Below are 27,682 nucleotides of genomic sequence, written 5' to 3'. Positions count from 1 at the left end.
GGCTCCAATGCGGGTAGCTGGAGATGGATCCTTACAATGCACAAATCTGGATAAGTCGGACTCCAATGTGGGTAGTGGACACTGGGTGGGAAACACAAAAAGACTGAACAGTAAATACAGCTCAAAAATAAAGTCACCCTCCCTTGTGACTGTTTGAAATCCCTTCTGATTCTTGAAGCAAAAAATATAAATTTATATTCTACATCAGCAAAGTGAAATTCTGTACAATCAGAGTAATGCAACAAATGAAAATGGAAAGCTTCACAACATTAACACTTGGTAAAATTTATCTTTTTTACACAGCAAAATCTATCCAAAATTAGGCATACATTTAGCCGATTTAAGTAATGTACCTCTGTATTCCTGAGAGTTGTCCTTATTTCGCCAACAAAATGAACAAGCAAGCCTAAGAGTCGTTCTCGATTTTCTTTTTCCATGGCATTCTTATGTCCGTGTATTCTGGATATTCTCTTCACTAAGATCACGAACTGCAAATCCTACAATCTTGAACGGCGAATGCATTTCATAGGATTGAAAGGTGAATGCCTTCGAGTTGATGGAAATGATGCCTTCCTGAAAGTTGGCGATGACCTTATGTCCCAGTCTTCAACAACCTTTGGAACACACACATCAAATAGAACTTGACCAAGAACACCATGAGCATTGATTCTTGGTGGGCTTGATAGGGGAATGTATCGTTCTTTCTGTTCGTGCTGAACTGACCCGCCATTACTGCCCTCGTGATACTCCACAGAGTTGGGTACTAAGAAGTGGTCATTTAACTCAAGGGAAATGCTCTGGAAGCTTTGATTTGCAGTAGCAGCAGCTTTTCTAAGATTGCCTAGAGGTTCAGAGATTCCATCATGTGACCCTTCCAACACCATCTTCTCCCCTTCAAGCTGACGAATTCTTTGAGAATAGATCATAGCAGCTTTTCCAAGAAGCTCAGTCACTGCAGCCTTGTATTCATGTTGGTGGTACCGATAGTGACCTGGTTGACGCAAGTCACAATAGAAGAGTTTCATCAAAATCACATGATTGTGAAAAGCTGTAAAACCTGAATATGCATAATAACCAGAAATGTACTATCTTGTGCCAATTCCAACTTGATAAATCCTAGAAAAATGTCTATCACGCTAACAATTCCACAAAACAATGTGCTTTATCTCAGAAATGACAGAGAGACACATAGATTGGATTGCAATTAAAAATCGACAGGAGATGTCAACAAGACTGCTTTGGATTGGGAGGAAAGGAAAGAGAGCGAGCTTGACTACAGAAGATCAAGATTCTTGTGAATGAATATATGCAACTCCAGTTCTTGCAACTGTGTCTTTTGGTCTTCCCTGAGCTACTAAACTCCTTGAAACTCAACATCCATGGTTACTAGATACTTTCATTCCGAAGTTTTATTCATTTTTCTCCTCCTAAGGTGTAAAAAGATAATATATCATGAGGCCAACTTCTGGTCCTCTACTGACAGTTGTTATCAGAATCTAAATAGCAAATATAGTAATATTAGGATTTTTATTTATTGTATAATTTATTGATATCTAACAGACCGAACCTCTGGAACATGAAGCAAGAAAGATTTCACAGGATTAACACCATACCTACGTGAGGGGAGCTACTCCATTTTAGTAGTTTGACATCAGAGCCAAGATCTTTAAGTCGCTGAGCAAAATTGCAAATAGTTTGGCAGGGAGCAAGATCATCATCTTCTGAGCACAGTATGAGATATGGAGCTCTCGTGCTCTGCGAGAAAAACATTACTAAGCCAAGCAGTTATACATGGGGGTGGGGGGCAAAAATGAGTAAAAGGTGAGAGACACTCACAACAGAAGCATATAGAGTCTGCCAAAACTCGGCACGGTGTGATTCAAATCTTTTAAGGAAGAGGGCATCCATACTGGAAGCAATTCCATTTACTATCCATGAGGCTAGGCGAGGAGGACGTGACATTCCAAGAACGGTTGGATGTAGTATAAATTTAGTACCCAGATCACTAGTAAAGTCAACTGGAGAAGAATCGAAAATGTAGCCCGAAAGACAGTCTCTAACAAGTCGGAACTCACCCTTCATAAACAAATTATCAGATCAGAGATCACTGACAGTGTAATCACTTCACTTTAAAAAGTAAGGCAATGGACTATCACAATTAGGAAGCGAGTGTGGTGGAGGTATCATAAATTTATAAGATAAAGCAACCAGAACATGACAAAAGGAAGAGGAGGATTATGATATGCTAACAGTGTTCCTGGTATATAGAAATCTTTTAGATAGAAATGTACAGTAAGATTGAAAATTTGAAAAAACAAATCATGTTTTGGAATGGAAATTAAGTTGGCATTTAACCACTTCGCTGATGCCCAGGCATATCTCTTTGTAGCAAACAAGAAAAACATAAACATTGTGAGAGAAAAACATAATGGAGTATACCAGATTGGCATGTTCTTCATATTTGCCCTCGATTATCTGTGATCAAATTAAAAGAAAAAAGAAATTAGTTGCACCAACTAGAATACACTATAATAGAAAAGAAATAAATACTTCAAACTATTGTATGTACTGTACTGACATACATATGGGCAACGATGATCATACTACATTTTTCAAAGAATTGTTCTTTACCTGGAGAACCTTATACATGCATGCTTTCGGTCCACCAGAAAAAGATGCAAAGACAACAGGGCATGGTCTAACTTTTAGCTCCTACACATACAACATTAAACAAAGTGGTCGTTAGAAAGTCATAAAATGACAGAAACATGGCTATTAAATTTTATATGATAATAACAAAGTCATTCATTCTTGTTAGGTTAGTCAGAGAGATTTGAAGAAATAAATTACTAAGGTCTCGATGAAATATACACACATAGATGAGCTTGTATAACCATTTGCGAGTAAATGGGAAAAGGAAATATACAGAAAAGATAAGCCATTGAGACTTTTATTAGATTTGTTGAGTTTGGATATATCTTTTTAGCAGGGTCATTGCTATTCAAACATGTCAATTTTTTCAAGCAATGTGTAAATTAATCTGCTTAGAGTCTTCGAGAATGTAAATGGCTAACTGTTCCCAAATCAGGCATGTAAGCAGGTAATGGGTTCACTAAAGTTCCTAGGTCTTCTCATGTGATCCCACTTCGGAAGGAACTAGAAATGTAAAGAGTTCAAAACAAGTTTGCTATAAGGTTGGTGATGACTTCCACCGACTTTTGGGAGATTGCTTGTTGGGCCACTCCTCTCTGAGATATGTTCATCCTGAATAATACACTCTCCTAGAAGCCAAAGAGGCTCGACTTTCAGATCATCTGAAATTTGTACTAATTGGCCTCTCATGGGATCGTAATTCAAAAGGCCATGCCGTTTATAGGAGTAAAATCGGGTTTAAACTTTCAACTTCATTTTGGAATGAAAAGAAAGGAATTTGTGGTTCGGTTCTTTGACATCTTGTAGAACTTTCTTACCACATCTTCAATTATTGAAGGAGAACATGTAATAAAGTTGACATGCATCATATGGGAGCAGAGCTCTTACTGTCCATGAGATTTTAATAAGATTATCCATATAATAAAGCTTTCACAACCTGTCAATGAACTTTTTCGTGTGCTGAGCATGGATAAAGTGCTGACTCAAATGCTTTAGCCTCCCAATTTCGCAGCGGGAAGAAGGAGTTGAAGAATGGGTCTTTCTTTTGGTCCTTCTTAAGACTTTGCTCTATGTAAACTTGATAACTTTTTGTTGTTTTTGCTTCAACACCACCATTATTTTTATAGTATACATTGTCTATAGAAAATCCCACTTTTATCAATGGGAGAAAAGAGATTGTAACTTTTAGGACTAACCTCAACAAGCTCGTTCACAATCTCTGCTGCCATTGCTGCAGCTTTATCAGGAAAAAACCTGCAAGATTAATGAGTAACAATCTCATAAGTTTGCATTGCAGGTTCTCTTTCTTTAAAATTTGGACCGTAGGAGAAAGAAGCAAGCAGCTAACATACTGTGATCGTCACCAATATTATAATAAAAATCCATAATCAGAGTTCAATTCTTGATATTAACTGAGATCAACTAACATGTATAAGTTCATCTCGCGTTAAGTTCAATTTATGCAACATCAATTCTCACATTTGCAGTTCATCAAAAGCCATTAAGTTAAGGCCTCATTTGTTTGCACTTAATGGAGGTAATCTTCATACATTGGGCCATTTAGTGCATTTGTTTTTTTTTTAAAATAATCACTTAATGGATCTGAAAGTGTCTTATTTCTATTCGGACTCTTTTTAACACTAATTTATTTCCCCGTAAATCTCAAACATTATAATTTTTTCTCCGTTGCCCCTCTCTCCCTTATCAGCATAAATTGGCAGTATTTTTTCACTTATATGCATTGCCTCTCTCCCTCTCTCTCCATGGTGTGTTGAATTTGTTCTTCTAGAACAGGTATGTTTTCAAAAAACTTTTTACAAATACTTTATTTATTAATTTGTATTTTCCAAATACTCTTGGTATTAAGTTTTAGATTTTGTTTACAAAATTAGAGATCTCGTGTGTGCTTATTAGATAATACAAAGTATGTGCTAAAAAAAATTAGGTATTATGTTTTTCTGCTTCTTTTTTTCTATAAAAAAAATGTGGTGCCAATAGCGTCTCAATAAAATACACCAAATTATAACAAGAGACATTAAATATTTACACACATGCACAAAAATATAATTAATTTAGGATTGCCTTTTATATTTTTACAAACAATGAGAATATAAACAAACAAAAAAAACAAGTTGGAGTATTCAACTAGATGATCTAGAAGTGCACTCTCAAAGTTGGAGTGCTTAGGCCAAGTTTGTGTATGTTTATGTATGATGCAAAAAAAAAACCAACTTTTTAACTAATTCAGGCAAATTCCAGCAAACTCAATATGAAGAAGCAAAAAAGGAGCTATTTTTCCAACAATACAAACACCCAAAAAATCAAATAGAAAGAAAACCTAAAATGAAGAACCATGAGGTCTCAAATTCAAATCCCACAAAAATACTAGGCAATTTCTTCACATCTATCCTAAACTTGATCACAGAGTTATCTGATACCTGTTGCGTCAAGGTAAAAAAAGAAGAAGCTAAAATGGAGAAAAGAGAGCATACATATAATGGAATTGAGAGTGACAAACAAGGGATTTCCATCCAAGAGATGAGTAGAGATCAACATAGTTCTTGATATATCGATCTTGACTTGACATCCATGCGAACACCACCACTATACCTTCAACTTTCCCTCTCTCTTTTCTTCCCCAATAATACCTTCCCCCAAAACCCCACATCCTCAAATTTCCCCAAATCTTGAAATTCAAGCTAAAAAATTGATCTTTTTATCTTGGGTGTTTTTCTTTCCTCGATATATGTAGTGATAAAATAATGCTCTTTTGCAGTTTCTTTATATATATATATGATGATGATGGTTCAAGCCATTACCATACTTGTTCCACTTTGGCTTTTTCTGTAATCATTGAGAACCCTCTAATGTTAAATATTACTACTACTACTACCCGTTCCATTTATGTCACATCTTTGATTTTTGGAGCCCGATATAGCTATTAAGAACTGTTTATTTTCAGAAGTAGTAATTTTTTAGAAAAGTGTTTTTGAAGAAAAATAATTTGTATTTGACTAATTCATTTGAAAAAGTATTTTTATAAATGAATTGTGCTTGGGTAATATTTGGTAAAAAGTGTTTTTGAAAGTCAAATTACAATTAAAGATAATTATTTAATGTACTTTTAATATTAAGATTATTTTATAGAGAGAAACTTGTTTAAACCTCTATTACAAAAAAAAAAATTAAATTTTTATTTTTATTAAATTAAAATGGTCATATTCAAATTTTCAGTCAATATTATACATTTTTTGAAGGATTGAAATATTTAATTGTTATTATATAAAAAAAAAAATTCTCAAAATAAACGCTTCTGGACTCCCCACAAAATACCAAATAGACTCTCAATTTGTCTCAAAAAGAACATTATTTTACTATATTTAATTTTTAACCTTAATAAAATGATTCTGAGTCACACAAAATATTTAATTTTCTTGAATAACCAATCAAATCAAAAGATGACACATAACATGAGATGAAGGAAATACCAATTTATTTACCTTTTTCTTTTGAGGGTTGTTTGGTAAGTGTATAAAAATAGTGTTTAATAATATTGATATTAGTTGCGAAATCATTTCTAATATAGTGTTTAATTTAATATATTAAATATATCATTTATTGGATAAGTTTTTTAGGAAATAGCTACTTACAAAATTATCTTCAACAAATATGATGGAAATGGTATGGAAAAGATTTGGTAGCTGTGTCTTTAATCATCCTAATTAAGATGGTATTAGAACCATTTATGTTATTAATACAATGAATATCTATGTATTAGTTATTCTATCAAACAACCTCTTCAGTTCTATATTTTATTTTTTTTCCTAATGCATTCTATCAAACAACTTCTTCAGTTCGTTATTTCAAAAATAACATCTATACATTTTTTTTAAAAAAAAAAACTCTTTAATTTCAAGTACCCGATGTCACATTCAAAAACTGAGAGTACTGTTCTACCTTGTCTTTTTTTATCCACGTGGCAGGTATTGATAGGTAGTTGATAGAGTTAGCATCACAGCTAGTGAAATGGTGATTGGTAAAATGTCAAATTTTAGGGATAAAATATGGGAAGTAGCAAATCGTATAGGCTAATATATTGTTGTTGTTGTTTGAGAGTTTAATAGGCATCTTACCAGTCGTAAACGAAACGACTTTAGCCAATTAAATTGTATTTATCTTATATTTAAAGATTTCATTGATTACTTTTGAAGTGTCTTCAAGACTTTCCTATTTAATGACTTTTACTTCTTCAATCAACATTGCCCTATTCTATGTATTTTATTACTCGTTCGATTCTTAATTATTTGTCCGTTTTTAAATTGACATATTTATTTAAAAAATAATGATTGACATAGTAAGTTTACCATTTTATCTCTATTAATTATGAAGTGAATGAATTAAAAATTTAAGATTTTTAAAAAAAATTATCTTTTTCAAAGTAATTAATTGAGGAAATAATAGGTAAAAAAAATTGTCCTTTTTTGATTTGTCAAAATGGACAAGTAAAAAAAGAAAATTGAACAAGTAATTAGAGACATAGGGAGTATTTCTTGACCCTAATTGTTGTGACATATTACGTTAAAAAAATGAACTTGTATTTTATTAAATTTTTGTGACATAATACTAATAAGATTTTCTTGATTTGCGGACAAGTAAAATACACGGCTTCCTGAAAATGATAGTATGGGGAAAAAAAATGCGATTCTCTTGGTTTGTGACAAGTAAAATACATGGCTTCCTGGAAATTACACATGTTGCCTATTCTTTTTTTTTTTTCCTTCCCTTTTTTGTATTTTGTATCATTGTATGAAAGAAAGTATTAAACATGGTACCGTCTCCGTTGTATATTAGTTATCCATGTTATTATAAATAATTGTTTTAAATTACTTGTTGTCAATTTACAAAAGCAAAATAGGGTTAATAATGTTTTATCCAGTGTAGCCTTACAAATAATTCTTTTTATAAGTGTAAACAAGTTTGTAAAGTTCAAAAAGGTTTTTTATGGGTAAATTAATAAAAATGTCCTTTTGATTTCTTAAAGAGAGATTAAAGGATAAAGTGGACAACTAATATGAAACGGAGAGTAATTGGCAAAGATGAAATCAATGAAATTGTGGAGTATTTTCAGGATGTATTTGATTTCAATATTTGCTCAATAAATGGTGGGTGAGGAGAAGAGATAAGGAGAAATATAATACTAATAAGTAATTATGTTTTAAATAATTGAGTGATTTCCAGCCAACTAAACCTGAAAAAATAAGAAATATTTACACTAATAGTTGTAAAAGATCTTCACCCTTTAGTATATACAAGTTATATATTTTCCAAATGTGATTTCAATCCCAAATCTCTTACAAAAGTGGTCTTTCCAAAAGGTAAGCGGTTAAGTTGACTTTGAAAAGGCTACTAAGGACCGGGTGAAGAATGAAAAACGTCCGCTAGTCACTCTCTAATTAATCTGTTTAAAGACACAAACAAAGTGCATACAAAGAAACACACCATGCAAACGTCGGGCCAAATAGACAACACAAGTCATTTTCACTTCCCTCTCAAGTTCATGCTCTGCCGCTTCTGATTGATGGCAAAACGTCGTGCCATAGCAGGGTTGTAGAATGTTCTCATGTGCTCTGACAGTTTATGAATGGCTCGTAGATCACCAATGGCTGAAAGTCGCATTAAAAATGAGTCAAATTTGCGGTATGGCAGTTTCATACCCCTGTTCACAGCTTCTTCCAAAAGGAAACATGCTTCTTCAGTAGCATTGTTATCAAAAAGCCCTTCAATCATCACACAATATGTTTCTGTAACACGCGTACAACCCCTCTTAGACATCTCGTGCCAGGTCTCAAAGGCTCCATCGACATCACCCATTCTAAAGAACATTACAATTAGCATATTATAGGTCTGTACGCTGGGAACACAGACTACTTCCGTCATTTTCTGATAAAGCCTAAGCGCTTCGTCTCTCTCTTTGTTGTCACATAGGACCTTAAGAAAACAGTTGTAGGTAACTATATCAGCAGGGTAACCCTTGTTTCCCATTTCTTCCAAAAGCTTATAAGCTGCCTCGGTCTTTCCAGCCAAACACATACCTTCAATCAATTCCTTGTATGTCGAAACATCAGGAACACATCCACTATTTAGCATATCTCCGAGAACTTTAGAACATTCTACCATCATATCATTCTGAACAAGAGCCACGATCATAATAGTATAAGTTTTTGCTGTGGGAGAAGACATGGTTGAACCTTTAGTTCTCATGAACTCGAGAAGGTCAGCAGCCTGCATCACCATTCCTGCAGTGCAAAACGTCTCAATGGCAGTATTATAAGTGAAGTTATCGGGTGTATGTCCTATGTTGATCATCTGATCAAGAATGCTCATAGCTCTATCTGGATTTCTAACACGACACCAACCAAAGAAAAGAATGTTATAAGTATCAGCAGTTGGCTTAACCTTACTCTTCACCCGCGTAAACAGAGCCTCAGCTTCCTCAACAAGACAACACTTGCACAAAGCATCCAACAACAAATTAAAGGCATATACTTCGGGTTGTGTCTTCACTCGTATCTTCTTCTTCTTAGCAAATTTATGAAGATGTGTCAAATGCTTTTCAGTATACTGTCTAAGAATTTTCAACAAGACTTCTAAAGGAACCAAACTCTTATCATTTCTCTTCATGTAGTCTAGAAGATCACAAACAACACGAAACTGCTTCACCTTATATTTTGTACTAGACAATATATCAATCATCTCATTATACGCCTGAGGCTCGTGACTATAATTTTCTCGATGTCCTGCCCACGTAAAGAACCTAAATGCTAACTTCTCTTCATAACAAAGCTTTTGCAAGACCTCCACCACCAACGGCGTTGTTAATTCTATTTCAAGCTTATCCAGAGCTCTCTCCATCTTATGCCCTGGATTAGCATGATCCACCACAACCTTGTAAACGTTATCAACAGGATCATTGCTACAGCTTTCCGTTGTTTCCTCCAACGACGAAAATGCAGAATTTTCGGCACAATAAAACCGCTGAAAGGACAAGAATGATGGTAGACAAAATCTAGAACTTGTGCTCAAGATAAATGATACCCTTGTAGCAAATACGTATTTTGATTCGTATTTTATGACATGTTCATGAATATGTGTTGATGCTACTGAATTTCGCCTTATATTTTGATGAAAAATGCAATTTTGGGAATGTGATTTCCTACTCAAAGTCTTGCTGATAAATGAGACAACTCTGAGCTGAGACATCACACAATCTCCACCAAAAAATCAATGCATAAGAGTACTTAACTTTCACAATTGGAAAAACAAATCATCCCTGAATGGTCATATATGTGTTTTTTCGTTGAGGCATTTCATCAAACAGTTGGAAGGTGCAGTTAAGCACAACAGAGCTCTCTCCAGAGATGGTTATTGTCTCTCACTAAAATAGAGCTCATACGCTGCCGTTTCGTTCTCCGTTCAATTTGCTCTCCGGCTGCAACAACAACATACCCTGTGAAATCCCACTTATGAGGTGGGAAGTGGAACTCGAGATAGAAAAACTGTTTCCGATAACATATAGCATTAATAATTTGGAAGAAGTATTACGGACAACGCCGGCAAAAGATATCCAAAGAGATATGTTGATGGATTTGCCTTCATATATCACTTCATCATTTTAATTTGGGTAAAAATTCATCAATAATTGCTTATCGAGTAAAAATAATATTTGACTCAGTAAACGAGTACAGAATTGAGTTTCGAATGAAGAAATAGTTTTGTATCATTATTTAGACATGTAGGAAAAAAAATCGGATTATTTCGCTATCATATGAGAAAGCTACAACTATTATAATAAAATCAAAGTTGTTAGTTTCTGACATAAATTTCATTATACATATTTATATCTAATAATTTAATACAAAATATATATCTTTTTCATATATACTTTTATTGTTTAGTCATAAAATTATATATATATATATATATAATAATTAAAATCAAACAATTAAATTAAAACTAAGGAAATAACAACTACTCTAGAGTCTAAAAAAGTTGCAAATATTTTCTCAAGAGTCAAAGCACGTTAGCTAATTTATATCATGATAAGTAGCAGTAAAGTTCCACATTTGAGGGCCCCTTTTTACTTTTGTTTTTTCAAACATTTTGCCTTTTCAACCTCTTTACAGGTACATCTTTAGGAGTTTAAATCTTATAAATCTTGTAAATAATTTTTTATATTGTCAAGTTAGATCAAGAAAATTTTAGAGCATAAAATTTGAAAATAAAAATTAGATATAAATAAAATTAGTTTTATGTCAAATGATTTGTATGCAACTTAAAACTTGTTATAAAATGAATCTAATAGTACATAGCAATATGGAGTAAGAAAGTCGAGCAAAAAAAAATATAGAGGGATAAAAAATGAGAATTTTCTTGTTTGTTTAAATGTATTTCATATCACTTTTTATGTCTCTATTTTTTTTTTTTGATAACTAGGAAAATTTTATTACCAAAGTGAGAATTCACGCTCAAGTAACAAAAAATGTCTCTATTTATAATTAGTATATAAAGGTGGGATTACAAAAGAGGTGTCTTAAACAAGATATTAATCATTAATATCATTGAATGTTGGGTTTGAAATAGGCATGACATAACGAGAAAGTTTATAATTGCAAATTTCGAATGAGAATACATCAGAGATAAAGGACAACTATACAAAAAAAAAAACTAGTGCTCCTATTTAATATGATTTGATCGTTGATCAATGAAGTAGAAAATTCAAAGCAAATTCTAACAAAGAAAAAAAACTAAACAATAGAATATTTAATGCGATTTGAATACCAAGTGAGATTATGGAGTGGAAGATTACGGGAGAGGTTATAGAGTTATAAGAGTTAATTACTTCCTTCAATTTATATTACTCGATTCATGTTGATCTAACATTACTTACATAATTTTAACTAGACATGTATTCTACTAAACTATCTTAATATATATTAAGAATAATATGAAAAAAGTAACAAAACTTTTTTGATTTGCAAAAATGAATAAGTAAAATAAGACATCTATTTTTAATATATGGATCGAGTAAAATCAAACAAAACATGAAAACAAAATTCCCTATAAGCTCACACCTTCTTGGTCACTTGATAACTCGAAACCTATAACCTTAAATTGAAGATGAAGAGTGTTTAGCATCCGAACAATCATTAATCGAAACTCAAATTTTAATGACATTTAGTTTTAGTAACAAAACGAAGCAATAGAGAAACCCAAAAAAAGGCATAAAACTTTCCCCGACAATTTTGTTTAGCAGTACTATCACACGTTACGTCACGTAAACCATAATTAACGCTACCTAATTAATCTTAATAACTCACTTTAAATTCACAGATGAATCAAAAACCCCAAAATTTACATTTCACTAACGACAGCTGCCGGAGATAATAAAAGAATCTCCATTATTATACTCATAAATAGTGCTTTGCTACTTCATCTCCATTATTCTCTTTTTAATTAATAAATTTCAGAAAAAAAAACAAAAATTCTTGATATTGGTACCATCGATCTACTTTGATCTGTGTAGAGAAAACAAGAAACAAATTCCCCTGAAATATTCTACACGAGATCTCCATTCTACACATTTCTTGATTTTGGGGTGTTTTTTTTTTTTGATAAATATTTGTGGGTTTCAAAGATGATGAAATGGAGGAGAAGCAGAAGTTGAAGAAAGTGGAAATGGCAAGAGGGAAATGGATGTCATATAAGAGAACAACAATTGTTATTTGTTCAATCAATATTTTTATTGCTCTGTATGTGCTTCATTCGCTATATACTTCTGTATATATGTACCCTTTCAGTGATACTCAAAGAGGTAATTTTTGCTATTATTTATGAATATTCCGTTTACCCCATTTGGGATTTTGTTGCTTTTGTTCAAAAGTTGTATGCTTGGTTGATAAAGGGTGGATTTTGACACAGTTTTTATGTATACAGTAGTTTGTTTTTATATGGCCCTTTGTGTTGATTCTGAATTTTCTGTTTACCCATTTGGGATTTTGTTGTTTTTGTTCAAAAGTTGTATGCTTGTTTGATAAAAGGGTGGATTTTACCTCAGCTTTTTAGGTATATACTAGATTGTTTTTAGATGACCCTTTGTGTTGATTCTGAATTTTTTTGTTTGCACATTTGGGATTTTGTTGCTTTAGAGGGAAGTTGATTTCTTGTTAGATAAATATGTGGTTTCACCATAGTTTTTAGCTACATAGCATACACCAGGTTATTTTGGATGACCCCTTGATGCTGAATCTTTTGTTGAATCATTTTTGGGACTTTGTTGCTTTGTTGTTTGCCTGTTTGATAGATGTGTGGCTTTGCTATAGTTTTTAGCTACATAACATACATCAGGTAATTTTTGGATGACCCTTTGATGTTGAATCTTTTGTTGAATCATTTTGGGACTTTGTGGCTTTCTCAGAAAGTTGAATGCTTGTTTGATAAATAGGTGTTCTTTTGCCGCAACTTTTAGCAGTCAGAGTCAGAATTTCACTAAGGGGGTTCAACATACGAAGAAGTAAACACGTGAAGATGCCAAAGGGCTTAAACATCTGCTATATGTACAAAATATAATAATTTTAACCATATATAAACAATGTAATTTTTCCGTCGAAGGATGTTCGCCCTATCTAGCTCCACCTTTGTTAGCTATCCCTCAGATTATTTTTGGATGACCCCTTCTATTCATTCTGAATTTTCTGTTGGCGCATTTTGTGATTTTGTTACTTTCTTGGAAAGTTGAACGTCTGTTTCATAACTCGGTGCTTTTGACTCAGCTTCTAAGTATATGCAGATTATCCCATTCAGAGTTTTGTTGTTTATTTGGAATGTTGATCGCTCGTCTGATGAAAGGGTGTTTTTGTGTGTACAGCTTTTAAGTATACCCCACAGCAGATTAGGAAAATGGAAGAGTCAATTCAATTGCGGAAACAACTAGAACCTGTAGAACTTATTAATGTGGTAAGACCTTTATTTGGCATTTTGGTATTTGGTTCCTGAGTTTGCTGCTTTTCCATGGACTTTGCTTGATGAGGAATGCTTCTTATCTGGTGAAGGTAAATGGCTTAAAGAACAAACTTGCGATGGATGAAAAGGTGCAACAAATACCGGAACATATTAAACAGAAGATAACAGATGAGATACTAGTAACTTTAAAAGACGTGAATGCTAATGAAGATGCGATCGTGCTACAAGGTGATTGTGCCTTCAATATCTTCAAAATGTGCTATACTTGTTATGTACCTTCATTCTTAAAGCTTTTATTTGGGAAGACCTCTTGGCTGTTTATGCTGTGGCTGTATCAGTTAGTAATCAAGCAAGTGCAAGGTAGGTCAAGGCTAATAAATCAATCTGGAGATTTTATAATGCGATCAAGTTGCTAGTAATTGTTAGTAATTGTTATCTGTATCTGGTCAAGTGTCTGAGATTTTCTTTTACCAAATTCAGTGAGTGGGTAATCATTAAACTTTCGTAGAGGCAGTTCACATGACAGTAGCTGAAACAGGTGTTTTGGTCTTTCTGGAAAGGAAACTGTCAGAATGGAAGAGTTGTTACACTTTACTTTGGGTTTGGTACTCATGAACACTTTCAAACAGTGGCAACTGTTGGATTTTCTTTGACATGGGATTTTCTGTTTAACCATTAGATGAAAAGTAAGTGCTAGTAATATCCTTTATCATATGCATATGATGTTTATGTCCTCGAATTGGGAGTTGTCGGAGCTTTGGAATCGTGATATTTAGGTCTATATGTTTTCATTCTTTTTGCAGAAAGGAAATTATTTTTGATCAGATGCTCAAGATTTGTTTCTTTTCTCTTCCTAAATGACCAGTCTATGCTGTTTTGTCTGGACATTTAGTTTCCAAAGTTATCAACGGTTCTGCTCCTCGTTGCTTTTTCTGTCTACATGCCTTGGTTTGTCTCCAGATTTTGTCTTTTCCTTTCTTCTTCCCCATTAAGTGGTTTCACTGTCTTGTCTTTTAAATGCAGGATCTGTAGTTGCTAATTTTTTTCTTTTCCGAAGTGAAGTTATGTATGAATAAAAATTTGAATTTGTGTCTTTTGGTTCTTCTTAGACAATGGCAAATTTATGAATCAACCGTATATGTTATTCCTTTGTTCCGTTGGATATGAATGACATCTGATTTCCATTCCCTCTCTCCATTGATGTACTAATCATTTCATTGAAACTATCTACTCATAGCATCGTCGAATGTGGAACCCAAATTACTCCATAATTTCAGCTCATCAATAAAACAACAAAACCAAGCTGCATAACTCTTTGTAAATGAGGAGAATAAATAAATCTATTGCTGATGCAAGAGACCGGAAGAGAGATAATTTTCATATATAGTAATTTCAGAGTTTGTGCTCACAGACTGTTTCTGTTCATTGAATTTAACCTTGAGTGCAGAAATAAAGGAGAGCAAGAGAAAGGAACGTAAAACTCTAAAACTTTCTCCTGATCTAGTTTGCTTGCATGAGAGAAGTGCAACAAGTAGAAAGGAGGGAGGTCTTTTTCCCCTTGGACCAAAATACATAATTGAACATCTAGAATAACCACTCCTTGTTATTACATCCAGTCATCTGTAGAACATGCATTTACTTAAATAGTTATCTTCCTGTTGCGTAGCACTCTCGTGGAACTCCTCCATTCCAACTATCTTATTTTGATTATGTGTTAAATCTTCATCTATCATGCTAATCTCATTGAAGATTAAGCTTAGATATACATTTAGGCACCATAATTTCATCTAATTTCACTTCACCTTCTTGTTATGGAGGATTAACTTGCAGCACTTATCCCATCTCACTTGCACTTATCCTAAAACTGTTTTCTCTTAATGTGTTTCTCTACACTTCCAACTTTAGTTGATTCCGACACTAGTTTCATTATTAACACAATATCACTTGTAATTAGCATATATCATGCAATCTCATGTTAACGATTAGGGTAACTAATATCTGTTAAAGATATATTATTAGTGAGTTGGAATAAACCTACACGCGGGAACTCCTTAGGAGGCTTACACTTGTGATTGCTTCTTCGTACATATGGTCCCCTAGCCAGTATTCCTAGTATCATTTGATTGCTTAAATAGGTGAGGATGTTGCTAGGACAAATTTTGTGTTCATCAGAGTGCTATTCTTGTTTGCTTTAACAAAGAACACATGACACTGGGAATTGTGGACGTCAGTCAATGGTTATAGAAACAAGTGTGAGGCACTTAGTATAAAAAAGTACCGCATTAAAAGGGTAGGCCATCCACCGCCCATAAAGATGTTTTACTTTCCTTGAAGTTGAATTGCCAAATTTGTATTCAATTTTGCCATGTGAATCAAACCTCAAAACATATTTTCAATTTCTGATATATTTATTGGACATCTTGCCCGTTCCCAATACCATTGTCTCTGATTTTATCCCTTTGTACAAGTAACATTGCTAAAATATTGAGATGTTAGATAACAGTTTTCTTCCCATGGTACAATGTAGCTAGTTTTGTTGCTCTCTGATGTTACTTTTGCTTGCATGCTTTACTGATTGTTTACCTCTTTCTTCTACTTTTTGGAGTACTTGTTTTACATATTCGTAACTTTTTCCAAACCTCATGTAGCTTGGCTTTTCAATTATGTCTAATCTGAGATCTATATGGATCTTCTAGTAGAATGGATATCTTGTAAGTTTGATCCGTTCCCTCTTGGACTGGTATTTATCCTGTTCAGTCTTGTCCCTATTATGCATACTATATGCTCAAGTACATGTGAATTCAATTCAGAGGTGTAATTTTAAACCTGGTTTTCAATATGTTTCAAGCATTTCTAGCTTCCTTTATTCTGACTCCAAATTCTTATTAACTCCGCCACTGGTTGAGCTGTTGAGGAAGTACCCTCTGGAGAATATGATGACTCGTAAAGTTAAGGGTAGTTGTTACTTTTTCACATGCGTCACCAACTAACAATCATGCCTTTACGTCTTGGATTATTGGTTATTGTTCCCTTCATTGCAGACTCTGGAGACTAGGGTACAAATCGCACCATAGGCAAAATGTTTAGGTGATTTCTTTCTATTTGCTTAGGTTTTGTGGACATAGTTACCTTGTAACCATACGAGTAGGAGAATACACGTAGTTCGTATTGTGGAGGTTTGCGCAAATTGTCCTGAACACTGATGTTATCCAAAAAGAAAGAAACAACATATACCTCCCTTCGTTGCATACCCATGTGAAGAGCAACAGTTTCCTGGGTGCTTAAAATCTCCATATTGACATTCATATGTCTTTCGTCACATCCTAAGCTAAGAGATTATAATAAGACTTCAAGAAGAATTTTGGTGAGAATCTCTTCTAAATACAATCTTATCTACTTCCTTGCATAATTGTGTAAAGTTATATAGCTTGTGGAGGACTCTTTCTGCCCTTAGTTCCAATTAATAATCTCCACAATTGTGGTTTCCTTTGTATTTACAATGGAGGAGAGGTGAAGGAACTCGTCTTTGTGAACGGTATCACCACAGTAAATGTTAAGCAGAATGGACCATGTCTCCCATTTCTGGAAATCAATTGAAAATATCTTGAGTCATCCTTTCTCCTCATGATTCCTTTCCATAATCTTGTTCGTCAACAATAATCTCTCTCTATTGAGAACCATCTGTAATGGGTGCAGCCGTAGTTTTATTAGTCACTTCCATCCACAGAGCCTTCTCCTAATTCATGAACCTCTATACCATTTTCCTGATAGTGCTCTGTTAAACATAGACAATCTTTGCATACCCATCCCGCTATTGTTAACAGGGGCTTTGACTCTCCCCCAATTTACCCAATGAAAATTTCCACCTCGATAAAATCCTCCAACTTACTCTTTTTTAGACTAAAAAGATACTGGTTCTTATTTGCTCCACTGAAGGTGGGATGGGAAACAAACACATGAAGTATGGTGGAATGTTTCCTTTGACAGGTACTATGTGCTGCTTCTTCCGTCCTTCCTATCTTCTCCCAAAATCTTGAACCATTTGGTTCCTAAAGCTCCCTCGTTTATTTTACTGCCTAAGGGAAGATTCAGGTATTTTCTTGGAAGCTCATCTACATTGCATGCCCAAACGGTCAGTCAGAGGGATATTCTTCACCTCATCAATTGGATGGTTTACTTAAATGGCACTTAATTTGATGATTGACAGTAGAAATACATGTGTATGTAAAGACCGAAGTAGCCACCGAAACATTTTTATATGGATAAGACCTAAGGGTACCAGTGTAATAAAACTTATTAATTATTTATTTCCTTAAAGAGTTCTGCTGTTATGAGAACAACTAGTCTATTTGATATATTCATTTTATGTATACATTCTGCTGTAGTTCATTTACAATTCCTGGTTATTGTTGTTGATGGTGTTTTTGTTAGAACAGATGCGGTGGAAAGGTGGCGGAGAGAAAAATTGAAAGAAGCCACAGAACTTATTCATGAGAAGACATCAAATTCAACTATTTCCCTAAAGGAGGCTAGTATGTTCTATTTAGGATTGCTGTTCACATTTTGTATTTTCAGTTTTCTGTTGATGCTGCAGGAAATCCTATATCCCTAGTTCAGAGAAACTTCCAGAAAACAGATGATAAGTTTTTGTGACATTGCTTGCAGGGTTACTTGCACGAGCTTTGGGCGACAACTGGGCTGAACTGTCAGAAGAAATTGGTCTCTGGATACCCGTTCAAATCATCAATACGGAACACGATGACAAACCTGAGGGTGAAGAGGAACTTGGTAATGACATTGTTAATTTCTCAGTACAAATCCTTTCAAGTTTTTTTGTTATGGTGCAGATCAATCATTCAGCTTCTCATTACCTCCCCGTTTTGAGGGAGAAAGGAATTCTTTTGCAAGCGATTTTGTTATTATTGTTATATCATTTGTCGTTTCCTCATTTTTGGCATAAATGAACAATCTCTTCTATAGAAATCGTGCATGATTAAAATTTGACCAATCAAGATTTTGTCCTCTTTATTGCAAATTTGCTCACGAAAAATAACAAACTCAGGAGAACCTGTCTTAATATAGATTCTTATTCAGTAATTTATATTCTCCAGATTATGAAGTCATAGCTGGCAAGCAGCTTCCTCTTCAGTGTCGTGCTGAAGTTCATACTGATTATGGTGGTGATGCTGTCAGATGGGGCCTTACACATCACAAAGAATCTGCATACGATTGTTGTATGGCTTGTTTGGATCAAGCTAAGCAAGCCGGACCTAACCAAAAGAAATGTAACATATGGGTTTACTGCCCATCAGAGACAGGATGCCACTCTCCGGATATTTATCAACACAAGCATCAGGAGTGCTGGCTGAAATATGTAAGTTTCGCCTTTCCCTTCACAAAGTTTACTACCTTCCATTCTTGTCTTGCAAATTTGATATTCACCAGACGAAGCTGTTCTCAATTCCCTCTCCCCCTTTTCATTTGCAAATGCAGGCAGAGAATCCTAAATTGAATTTTAAGGACCGTTATCCTGAATCATACAGAAATGCTCACCCAAATGCACCAGTAATTGTTCCGTGGATGTCTGGTGTTGTTAGTGTATAATTTATCACTAACAAAATAGACGATAAGCCTTGAGATCTTGGCGCTTCCACGATTTGAAGATGTTGTAATAGTTCCACATTGAGGCAAGAAAACTCGGATCAGTTTTCTTGATTTGCAGTTTCTATGAGAGTGCTGCTTCTCTTGTTGTTTTACAGGAAGATAGAATTTGTACCACAATAGAACCTTTTTTTTATGTATTACACTGTGATTAGCGCAGTCCTGGTATCCTTAAGAAAGTCCAGTGACTAGGACATAACATTTTTTGACATTGTAATTGTTGATTAAAGTTAAGTTTATGTCAAAAGTGGATCTTAGCAACTTTTTTGGTCAATTATAATCTATGTAGCGTCTTTTGATGAACTAATGTTTTTGGCTTTCTTGATGTAAAATGTTTCTTTGAATCATTTGTTATCTCGGAACTCGTATATTGTTTTAACTGCAATGGATATTTACACCAAACCATTGATAACATAACACGTGTCTTCCACATATACTAGGTAGGTTGAGTTGAATTTGGTTAGAGTATCACATGCTTTATGGATCAACATTCCCTAAGGTCTATTTTGAAGACTGACCAGGAGCTAATTTTTTTTTATTAATGGTGAAACTTGATTATAATATTCTAAACTAACTTATGGTATTTTTTTTTTTTTTAAGCAAATCTACCACTTGACAGAGCGTCTAGCGGCCTTTTATTGAAAATAAAAAGATACCAATAGGGATAAGTACAAGCAAGGGGGGCTAGGCCTTACCTTACTATTCCTAATGAGATAACAAGTTTCTACTAATTAACAAGCATGGAGAAAATAAGAATTAGAAAAAACTAGGTATTCTATGATCATCACGGAGTTTATAATCCTCACTATGATGATATTACAAATGAGGATGCTTAAGTAATGCAAGAATATAAAAGACAAGAATAAAGATGAGTTATCCACCTCAAACTTCATTTGATATATGTATGAACTAAAAAAGTTAGTTTGCTCATCTAAAGTAATATGAAGTATTTCCTTCTTATCTTCTTCTTCTTCAAATTTGTCCAAATATGATTGATAGTTCATCACTTTTGTTGGATCTTGATAAAGTTATTGACACTATCATATGATTTTGCTTCGCCAGTCGCATCGGTAGGTGCTTTGAAACAAATTCCTCACTCACCTTTAACTTATGGCATTAATTATGCTTCAAAAGGTACAGCTATAAAAAAACAAAATCATTAGGTGAATATCCTGAAAAGGAAAGAGTGTTTGGTAAAGTGAAATATTATTTCAAAAGATATTCTTGTTGATGAAATCATTTTCACCTTTTATAGCTGCAAGTTATTCCTCCACAACTATTTCAACTTTCCTCTGTATGACTTTATTCTGTCACAAACTAAGTTCACGACACGTATTGTTTGTTTTCCCCTATTTTTTTTTATGTTACGCCATCAAATACACCTTATAAAGTTCATATTCCTCCATTTTGATATGGTATTTGCCTTTAGTGTTATGTGCACCTCTTTCTTCAGAAGTTTGTCAGTCTTTTTGATCCGCCATTCGTATCCTCGATGGTTAAGTTTATGAAATGAGAAAAAAAATAGTTCACCAACATCTCATGCAATGTTATTAGAGCACATTGTGGTGAAGACATGTCTTATTCAATATCAAAATGATTAATCTCTTATACCAAAATAATCATACAAGGTAATAAACATTTATAAGTGGTCTTTGTTTGGTGCAGTGTCCTCTTCACCCTTAACTTCAGGTTGAAGTGAAAAATAATAACGCCAAATATAGAAGCATTACTTTACCATGAAATAGAAACAACAAATAAGATACTATATAGAAGGAAAAATTACATGACGTGGCAAACATTTAGACTATATTTACGGAACATAACTAATAGTTTCAATAAATTACAGAACATACATTTTGGATTTCGCATCAAATACACATGCTGATACAATATACATTGATACAACTCTTTCACACGATTTCAGCTGACACAATATGTAATGCAACTGATACAGTTGATATCCGCCTGATATAGTTTGTTTGCCTAATACAATAACTATAGCTACGATTCATAATTACGCTCTAAACGATAGCTATATGGCATAGTGGGTTGGAAGAAGTAGTCCAAGTAGCTATCAGTTATTTTCTTGAAAACTCCTTGGTTGGCTTTTTTAATGTTGTCTTCACCTTAAAGATTAAAAACCACTTAAAAAAAGTTAATAGAAGATAGAATGCCACTTTCATCCAAGAACTATACAAATAAAGAATTTTTTTTCCAAGTATTTAGTTCTCTCTAGATAAACCTTTTCACCTATAACACTCAAAGAATTTGATTGTTTTTTCTCCAAACATGGTGTTGTTCTCTCCTAACCAAGAAGTATCAACAAATCCTTCTAAGAGATGCAAATTCTTCTCCACAACTCTCAAGGATGCATTTGCTAATTGTCACATTTTTAAGGAAAGACATTCTAGTACTCAAAGTTTAGAGGAAGAGGATGTCATAGATGATTATGATGATGAAGAGGAAGTACTAATACTAATTTTATACTCAAAAGTTTCTTTTAAGATCAATGCATTTGCGATATATTCATGTTGTTGTGATTTTTATATACAGGTGTTTGTGTCAATAGTGATAAGTAAATACATGGAGTCTAAATGCAGGAAAAAAGCAGCTATCACAAGTGAAAAGTTCAACTGGACATTATCTACAACAGCAGGGATTTATTCATATCTGAAAAGCTAATGCAACAAAAAGAGGACAGTGCAAATGAAGAAGATAAGGAAGAGAGGGAGGATTTCTTATCTGTTGGGACTCGTCTTTCCAGGTGCTCGAGTGCTATCAGCTACGAGGCATTTACTACAGCTAAGACAACGTTTTCCAGGTCTTCAAGCTTGAACATGATTGAGTTTCAAGATATTCCGAGACGTTCTGTTATTAAGGAATTCTCTCACTGTGAAGGATGGCCATTTGGTTTAAGCCGTAAAATGTTGTTACTTCCTCCTTTGCCAAAATCTCCAGCTGATTCTTGGTCATGGAGAAAGAGTGCTAGAATGATCAATATACACTAATTTCTGGCATTCAGAAGAATCAGAAGGAATTTTTTTTCCAGAAAAGAAAGGATGTTGATTTTCGTTTTTCATGTATTCACTATGTTTGTTGACAATGGTTATAACCATTTTTATGCTTAGCATGCTTCAGAATCTGTGTTGAATGGTTCTTCCATGACAATTTTTCTTCCATTTTTCGGCATGGATGCAGGTTCTTTGTTTCAGTAACACGAGGTATAACCATGAAGTAAACAAGCAACTATAAAAGTGCCTCAACCCCAAGCTAGTTGGGCTGGCTATATGAATCCTCATTGTTCATGTCACTCGAATTAAGCTTAGCGTAAATAAGCAAGCCAACTTAAAAGAAGCAAAGCTAATAATTCATTAACTATCCAGATAATTTGATGTAAAAAAGCACAAGGCAATTGAAGAAACAGAGTAGAGCTTACTGAATATTCAAGAAAGTATTTCCTTGCACAAGTTTTTAGGATTATTATCATTTGCCTGTTGTAGTAATCACATGATCAAATTTGAGAATCAAGTACAACATAATGTATCATATTGGAGCAACCTGTATTATCTAAAAAAAACAACAGTTTTCCAAGTGATTGAAGACAAAAACATGGTGGTTTTTCTGCCATGATTGAAGGCCTATGCTCTTTGCTCAACATAAGAACCAGCAAGTCCAGAAGTCCCAAGTACCGTAACCTGGATTCAGAAAGGCGGACAAAACAGTGAGAAAACAAATAATGGTAACAAGTTCATCCATCAAGATACCTGAGATTATTATTTAGAAAATGCAACAAAAATCTTCAGGAAACATTTTGTAAAATGAATTCTAAAACTACCTGCAGGATTAGAAAGTTGGTATACGTTTCTAGTATACAAATTAATGGATGAGAATATTGAGCACATGAACGTTTATATTAAAGGCACAATAAAAGAATCATGAAAAACTAGCCTATGTACTTAAGAAGTCATAACCTAAAGAAAAGCTGAAATTCACGCAATCAACTAGCTTCAATTAGATGTACCTTTCCCCATGCAGCATCGAGGCCACTGCATCGCATCTTTAAGTGTATCATCCTAGTCCCCAGCTCCATCTCAACTTTCTTCCTCAAATATTCCTCCTCTGGCCCAAAGGCACTCATGTATGCGTTGTAGCGTTGAAATATTGTATGCAGTGCATCAGAGAATTCTTTTGACAAAGGCTTCACATCCTGCCAGCAATATGAGTAATTTAAACAGCAAGAACTTGAGAAACTGTATGCCAACCCTTTATTTCATTTACTCAACTTACTTCACCACTTAAACCGATAGCATCATCGATATCCATTTTCAGAGATGTAAGAATCCCAGTGAACTCCTCAACTGCCTCAGCAGCACGGAAAACATTCGCCAAAGCTTCCTGGCCAGCCTTGTCGTCAGTAGTTTTGGACAGTGCATTCTTTGCATCATAGACGACAGGATCTGGGAGCTCATGCCAGCTTGCAGCCATCAAGTCTTTAAAAGCGCGTTTGACCTCCGAATCTTCTATCTTAGGCATGTGAGTTACATCCTCACTGAAAGAACGCATGCTTCCCATTGCCATTGTGAAAGGATGCTGACATTCTAAAGTTAAAAAATATCCATGTAATGTCAAATTCCTGATGCAAGATCATGAAATTAATATAAAGAATAGGAAACTACAAGCACTTCGCGGGGAAGGTGATAAAGAAGCTTCTCGTTTTGCAGATTCACCTCCTATAAAATATGCTTTGGGAAACCTAAGAAGTAATCATATAAAGCCTGTTTGCACTAACAATCCTAAATATGTCACAGTAACCATGAGTTATAAATAACGCATTCGAGAATACAACTCCTACAGGTTCTTGAATCCAACTCCTTCACTGAACCACGTACCTGAACTCTTACATTTATTAAAACTCCAACTTTCACAGGACGACTTAGTTGGTAGTAATTGGACACCAATAATATAAGTGTGCCAGCAAAAGTTTTGTTTGTTGGATGAGGATTATGGTCAGAATTTTATTAGCTTAAGGAATCTAATGCCCCTCAAAAAAATAAAATTACACCTAATTTTATCATCACATATACGCAAACAGCACCCATGGTAGATAAGAATAACCTAATGATTCCACAATCAGAAATGACAAAGCAGAATTAGAAATACTAAAGAGAGCTGAAGGATGCATAAGCTAAAAAGTACAGTAACACTAAACCCTTGATAAATTAAGGCAGGAGAATTGAATATTCAAGTGAAGAAAAGAGAAATGAAGCTTCAAACCCCCTATATTTTGTCACAACTGTTGCCCAAAGAAAAGACCTATGTTTAAATCTCCCTGAGCTAACATATGATTCAGGTGTCTCAATCAATCAATCTCAAGCTACCTCGACTTGTATGCATGCCCTATTCGAATTTGGACCAATTTCATTTCAATACTAAATTCTTTCTCAAGTCAAATTAGGATTTCTTTAAAACAGGTTCACCAAATCTCCCACTTATCCAATAACATTCATGTACAACAACTACATACCCGGTATAGTACCGCGAAGTGGTGACTGAGGTGTATAGAGTGCACACAGACCTCACCCCTACGGCACTACCTCAGAACTAGAGAGAGACTGTTTCTAATTGACCCTCAACGCAAGGAAAAACAGTCCAAAATACCATTCATGTGTATCATAAAAAAAACCATTGATCCAATACCATCACAGTTTGCAGCTTTGGTACTTATATGATGGATTAATTGAAAATATCCAGACATTCACATGAGAAAATCCCACCAATATAAACATCATATTGAAAGCAGAATCACCGATTCAAAATCTTTCCATAAAAAACGGATACCCATTAACCAAATTGAGCTGAATAACATAATCCGATAACAAATTCTACAAGTATAAGCAGATTTGAGAATGCCCAAATAAAAAAGGCAACGATGTTAGTACCAGTAACAGTGTTTCTCGGAGAAGCTGAGAAAGACTGGGGTGAGAAATGGAGGTGGCGGAGGGACTGGTGGTTGACGGCGGAGGTTGTGGCGGCTGCGGTGGCGGAGAAGACCGTAGATCTGCGGCATATCGATCGATACAAAGATCGCATCAGCACCATTTTCTCCATTTCTCTGTTAACTTTCTGGTTTCTTCTTTGCTAAATGGGTCGTAGGTTTCCAGCAAAAATAGAAATTCTCCTTGTTATTATTATTATTTTAATAAATTACAAAAATTGATTACACATATTATTGTATATTGAGTAATTTTTTTGTAAAACACTTTTTCTTTCCTTCAAGTGCAATAATTAATTATACCTATTAAGTATCAGCAAAAAAAAGTGAAATTAAAAAGCAGTTTTAAAAGACTTTGTTGGGACTCGCCTTGGGGTCGGGCTCTAGCAAAGTGCTTCGACACTCAAGTATGGAGCTTAGTTCTATAAGATTTTCATCTTAAACGTCTAATTGTATGCCCTAAGCACGCTCAATGTCCAACGTTCGGGGCTCGTCTAACAGATTTTACACAAATATGTGGTAAATTCTTTAGTTAACATAGTTTATAGTTAACGCTCATAATTCTTGAATAAACAAATGATACTTAATAGTTTTTAAATTTATAGAAATAAGAAGATTGAGAGTAACTCAAATAACAAGTTGTAGTATCACATCATTACTATTTGGTAATATTGTGAATGCGATTATATACTACGTAACATTTTAAAAAAATACATAGCAAATTTTACTTTTTCGCTTATCATTGGTCTTCATGTTTTTTTTTCAATGACTCAAAATTATCATATTTTGTTTAGCTATTTGAAAGTAATTTTATTTTTATTCAAGATGGAGTGATGTTTTTATCATAATACTAGTAAGTTTTATTGATTATTTTCTTTTTAAGAGGTAAATTGTATAGTATGATAATAATATATTTTTAGAAACAATAATTCTTTTATTACTAGAAAGTTAAGACATTAGATTATTTATACTTGTATAATCATGTTATAAGTTTTATTTTCTATGAGTTTTCTTAATCATATTTCTAATTATTGGTGTATTTTTATAATTTTATATTATTAGCATAAAAAATTAAAAATTCATACGGCTTATGCCTCACGTCTCGAGGCTTATGAGTTATGTCTCACCCTAGCTAAGTAAAACTCCCCGCTACGCTCCCACCATTTAAAACTTACTCAATAACAATCCTCATTTATAACAATAGTCAATAGCATATGATGCAATCAAACTATTTCAAGTGATATTTTCTTATTTATTCTCACTCTATAATATTTTCATTGTTCACTGATTGCGACTTTTCTAATTCTGTGCAATCAAATATTCATTCCGATAATAACATTTTTGCGCTGAAATGGTCTAAATACTTTTTTTTAATCACAGCAATATTGATAGCTAACAAATGCCATCTTGTGTAATCATGTGGTACAGATAATTTTTCCATTAAAACAAAAAAACTATAATTAAGAGTGTACGTGTCTTTAAATGTGCACATTTTTTTTAAAATTAAAATAGTTATCTAGTGAGTCGTCTAATGTACCCCAACAATCAATTGGTTTATGAAATCATTCCTTTGAAGTTAAGATATTGAATTTAAAAAATAGAGATATTTATTCTCAGATGTCATTATCTCCGATCGTTGAGATTGAGAGGATATTCTTTTAGACGGAGTCAAGATTTTTAAATTACAAAATTTTGAATTATAATTTACTTTATCTATTAAATTTTAAGAATAAATATATAAAATTTTGAATTAAAATCAAATGAGTTCTATCGAATTAATAATTTACACGGTTAATTTCACCCCTATTTTTGTGTGGGATGATTCATTATTGGTAGATAAATAAGAACAAGAAAAATAATGAAAATTAAGCTTGTCTACTTCAATCATACACCATTCCCTATGATGAATAAATTATTTGATTGGGAGAAAATATTATTGGGAGTGTCACTCTCGAATAAGTTATGTCGTGTGCGATCCAAAAATAAATAATAGGGGAATAATTCAAAAGTAGTAGATGGATCCTACTTTTCTTTTTTATTTCTTCTCTCGATGAGTATTTAATTTAAAACTTTGATTAATTTAAATTTACATTAAGTACTTCCACTCACAATTAAATGCTGTTGACTAAAAATAACTTCATACACAAAATTCAAATGTCAAACTTCTAGTCATAAATGGAGAAGTACTTATCACGCCAATAACGACTTTAGTATGGGCCCCATTTAATTAATATGTCATGGACACAAATCACACACAATATAAAACCACCCATCAAAGGTGTCTTTTGCTTTTGTATAGCACCACTCTTTTCTTCCTTCCTTCCTTCCCATTGTTTTTACCAAAAATCACTTTCCCCC

At 33.8% G+C, this 27,682-nt stretch overlaps 4 protein-coding genes and 1 pseudogene across 5 annotated transcripts; 2 read left to right on the top strand and 3 right to left on the bottom strand.

Moving 5' to 3' along the window:
- Positions 1-121: 121 nt before the first annotated feature.
- LOC125813453 (uncharacterized) lies at positions 122-27,681 on the bottom strand. 2 transcript variants are annotated; one of them, XM_049492970.1, is made up of 8 exons: positions 27,675-27,681; positions 5,145-5,300; positions 3,849-3,906; positions 2,632-2,712; positions 2,440-2,475; positions 1,837-2,076; positions 1,614-1,755; positions 122-991 (listed from the first exon to the last, which is right to left on the bottom strand). In XM_049492970.1, the coding sequence occupies exons 2-8, from the start codon at positions 5,237-5,239 to the stop codon at positions 498-500; spliced, it is 1,146 nt and encodes a 381-aa protein (XP_049348927.1). In that variant the 5' UTR covers positions 5,240-5,300; positions 27,675-27,681; the 3' UTR covers positions 122-497. The 2 variants fall into 2 exon arrangements, with proteins under 2 accessions (XP_049348927.1, XP_049348921.1); XM_049492964.1 differs by lacking the exon at positions 27,675-27,681 and having other exon boundaries at positions 5,145-5,489.
- On the bottom strand, positions 8,170-10,059 carry LOC125813427 (pentatricopeptide repeat-containing protein At1g73400, mitochondrial). The gene has a single exon (XM_049492935.1). The coding sequence runs from the start codon at positions 9,910-9,912 to the stop codon at positions 8,191-8,193; it is 1,722 nt and encodes a 573-aa protein (XP_049348892.1). The 5' UTR covers positions 9,913-10,059; the 3' UTR covers positions 8,170-8,190.
- Positions 11,953-19,639, top strand: LOC125813492 (uncharacterized). The gene is made up of 7 exons (XM_049492992.1): positions 11,953-12,523; positions 13,577-13,665; positions 13,761-13,899; positions 18,108-18,203; positions 18,337-18,459; positions 18,783-19,045; positions 19,165-19,639. Exons 1-7 carry the CDS (start codon positions 12,355-12,357, stop codon positions 19,273-19,275), a joined length of 990 nt encoding a protein of 329 aa, XP_049348949.1. The 5' UTR covers positions 11,953-12,354; the 3' UTR covers positions 19,276-19,639.
- On the top strand, positions 21,551-22,459 carry LOC125813533 (uncharacterized; annotated as a pseudogene).
- Positions 22,755-25,521, bottom strand: LOC125813525 (succinate dehydrogenase subunit 5, mitochondrial-like). The gene is made up of 4 exons (XM_049493015.1): positions 25,272-25,521; positions 23,620-23,930; positions 23,354-23,539; positions 22,755-23,027 (listed from the first exon to the last, which is right to left on the bottom strand). The coding sequence occupies exons 1-4, from the start codon at positions 25,438-25,440 to the stop codon at positions 22,971-22,973; spliced, it is 723 nt and encodes a 240-aa protein (XP_049348972.1). The 5' UTR covers positions 25,441-25,521; the 3' UTR covers positions 22,755-22,970.
- Position 27,682: the final 1 nt, after the last annotated feature.

Source organism: Solanum verrucosum, unplaced genomic scaffold, assembly GCF_900185275.1.
Source record: "Solanum verrucosum unplaced genomic scaffold, falcon-dt-bn FXZP01000235.1, whole genome shotgun sequence".
NCBI classification, from domain to species: domain Eukaryota; kingdom Viridiplantae; phylum Streptophyta; class Magnoliopsida; order Solanales; family Solanaceae; genus Solanum; species Solanum verrucosum.
Note: the sequence above shows the minus strand (reverse complement) of the source record. Positions and strands in the feature narration are given on the sequence as shown.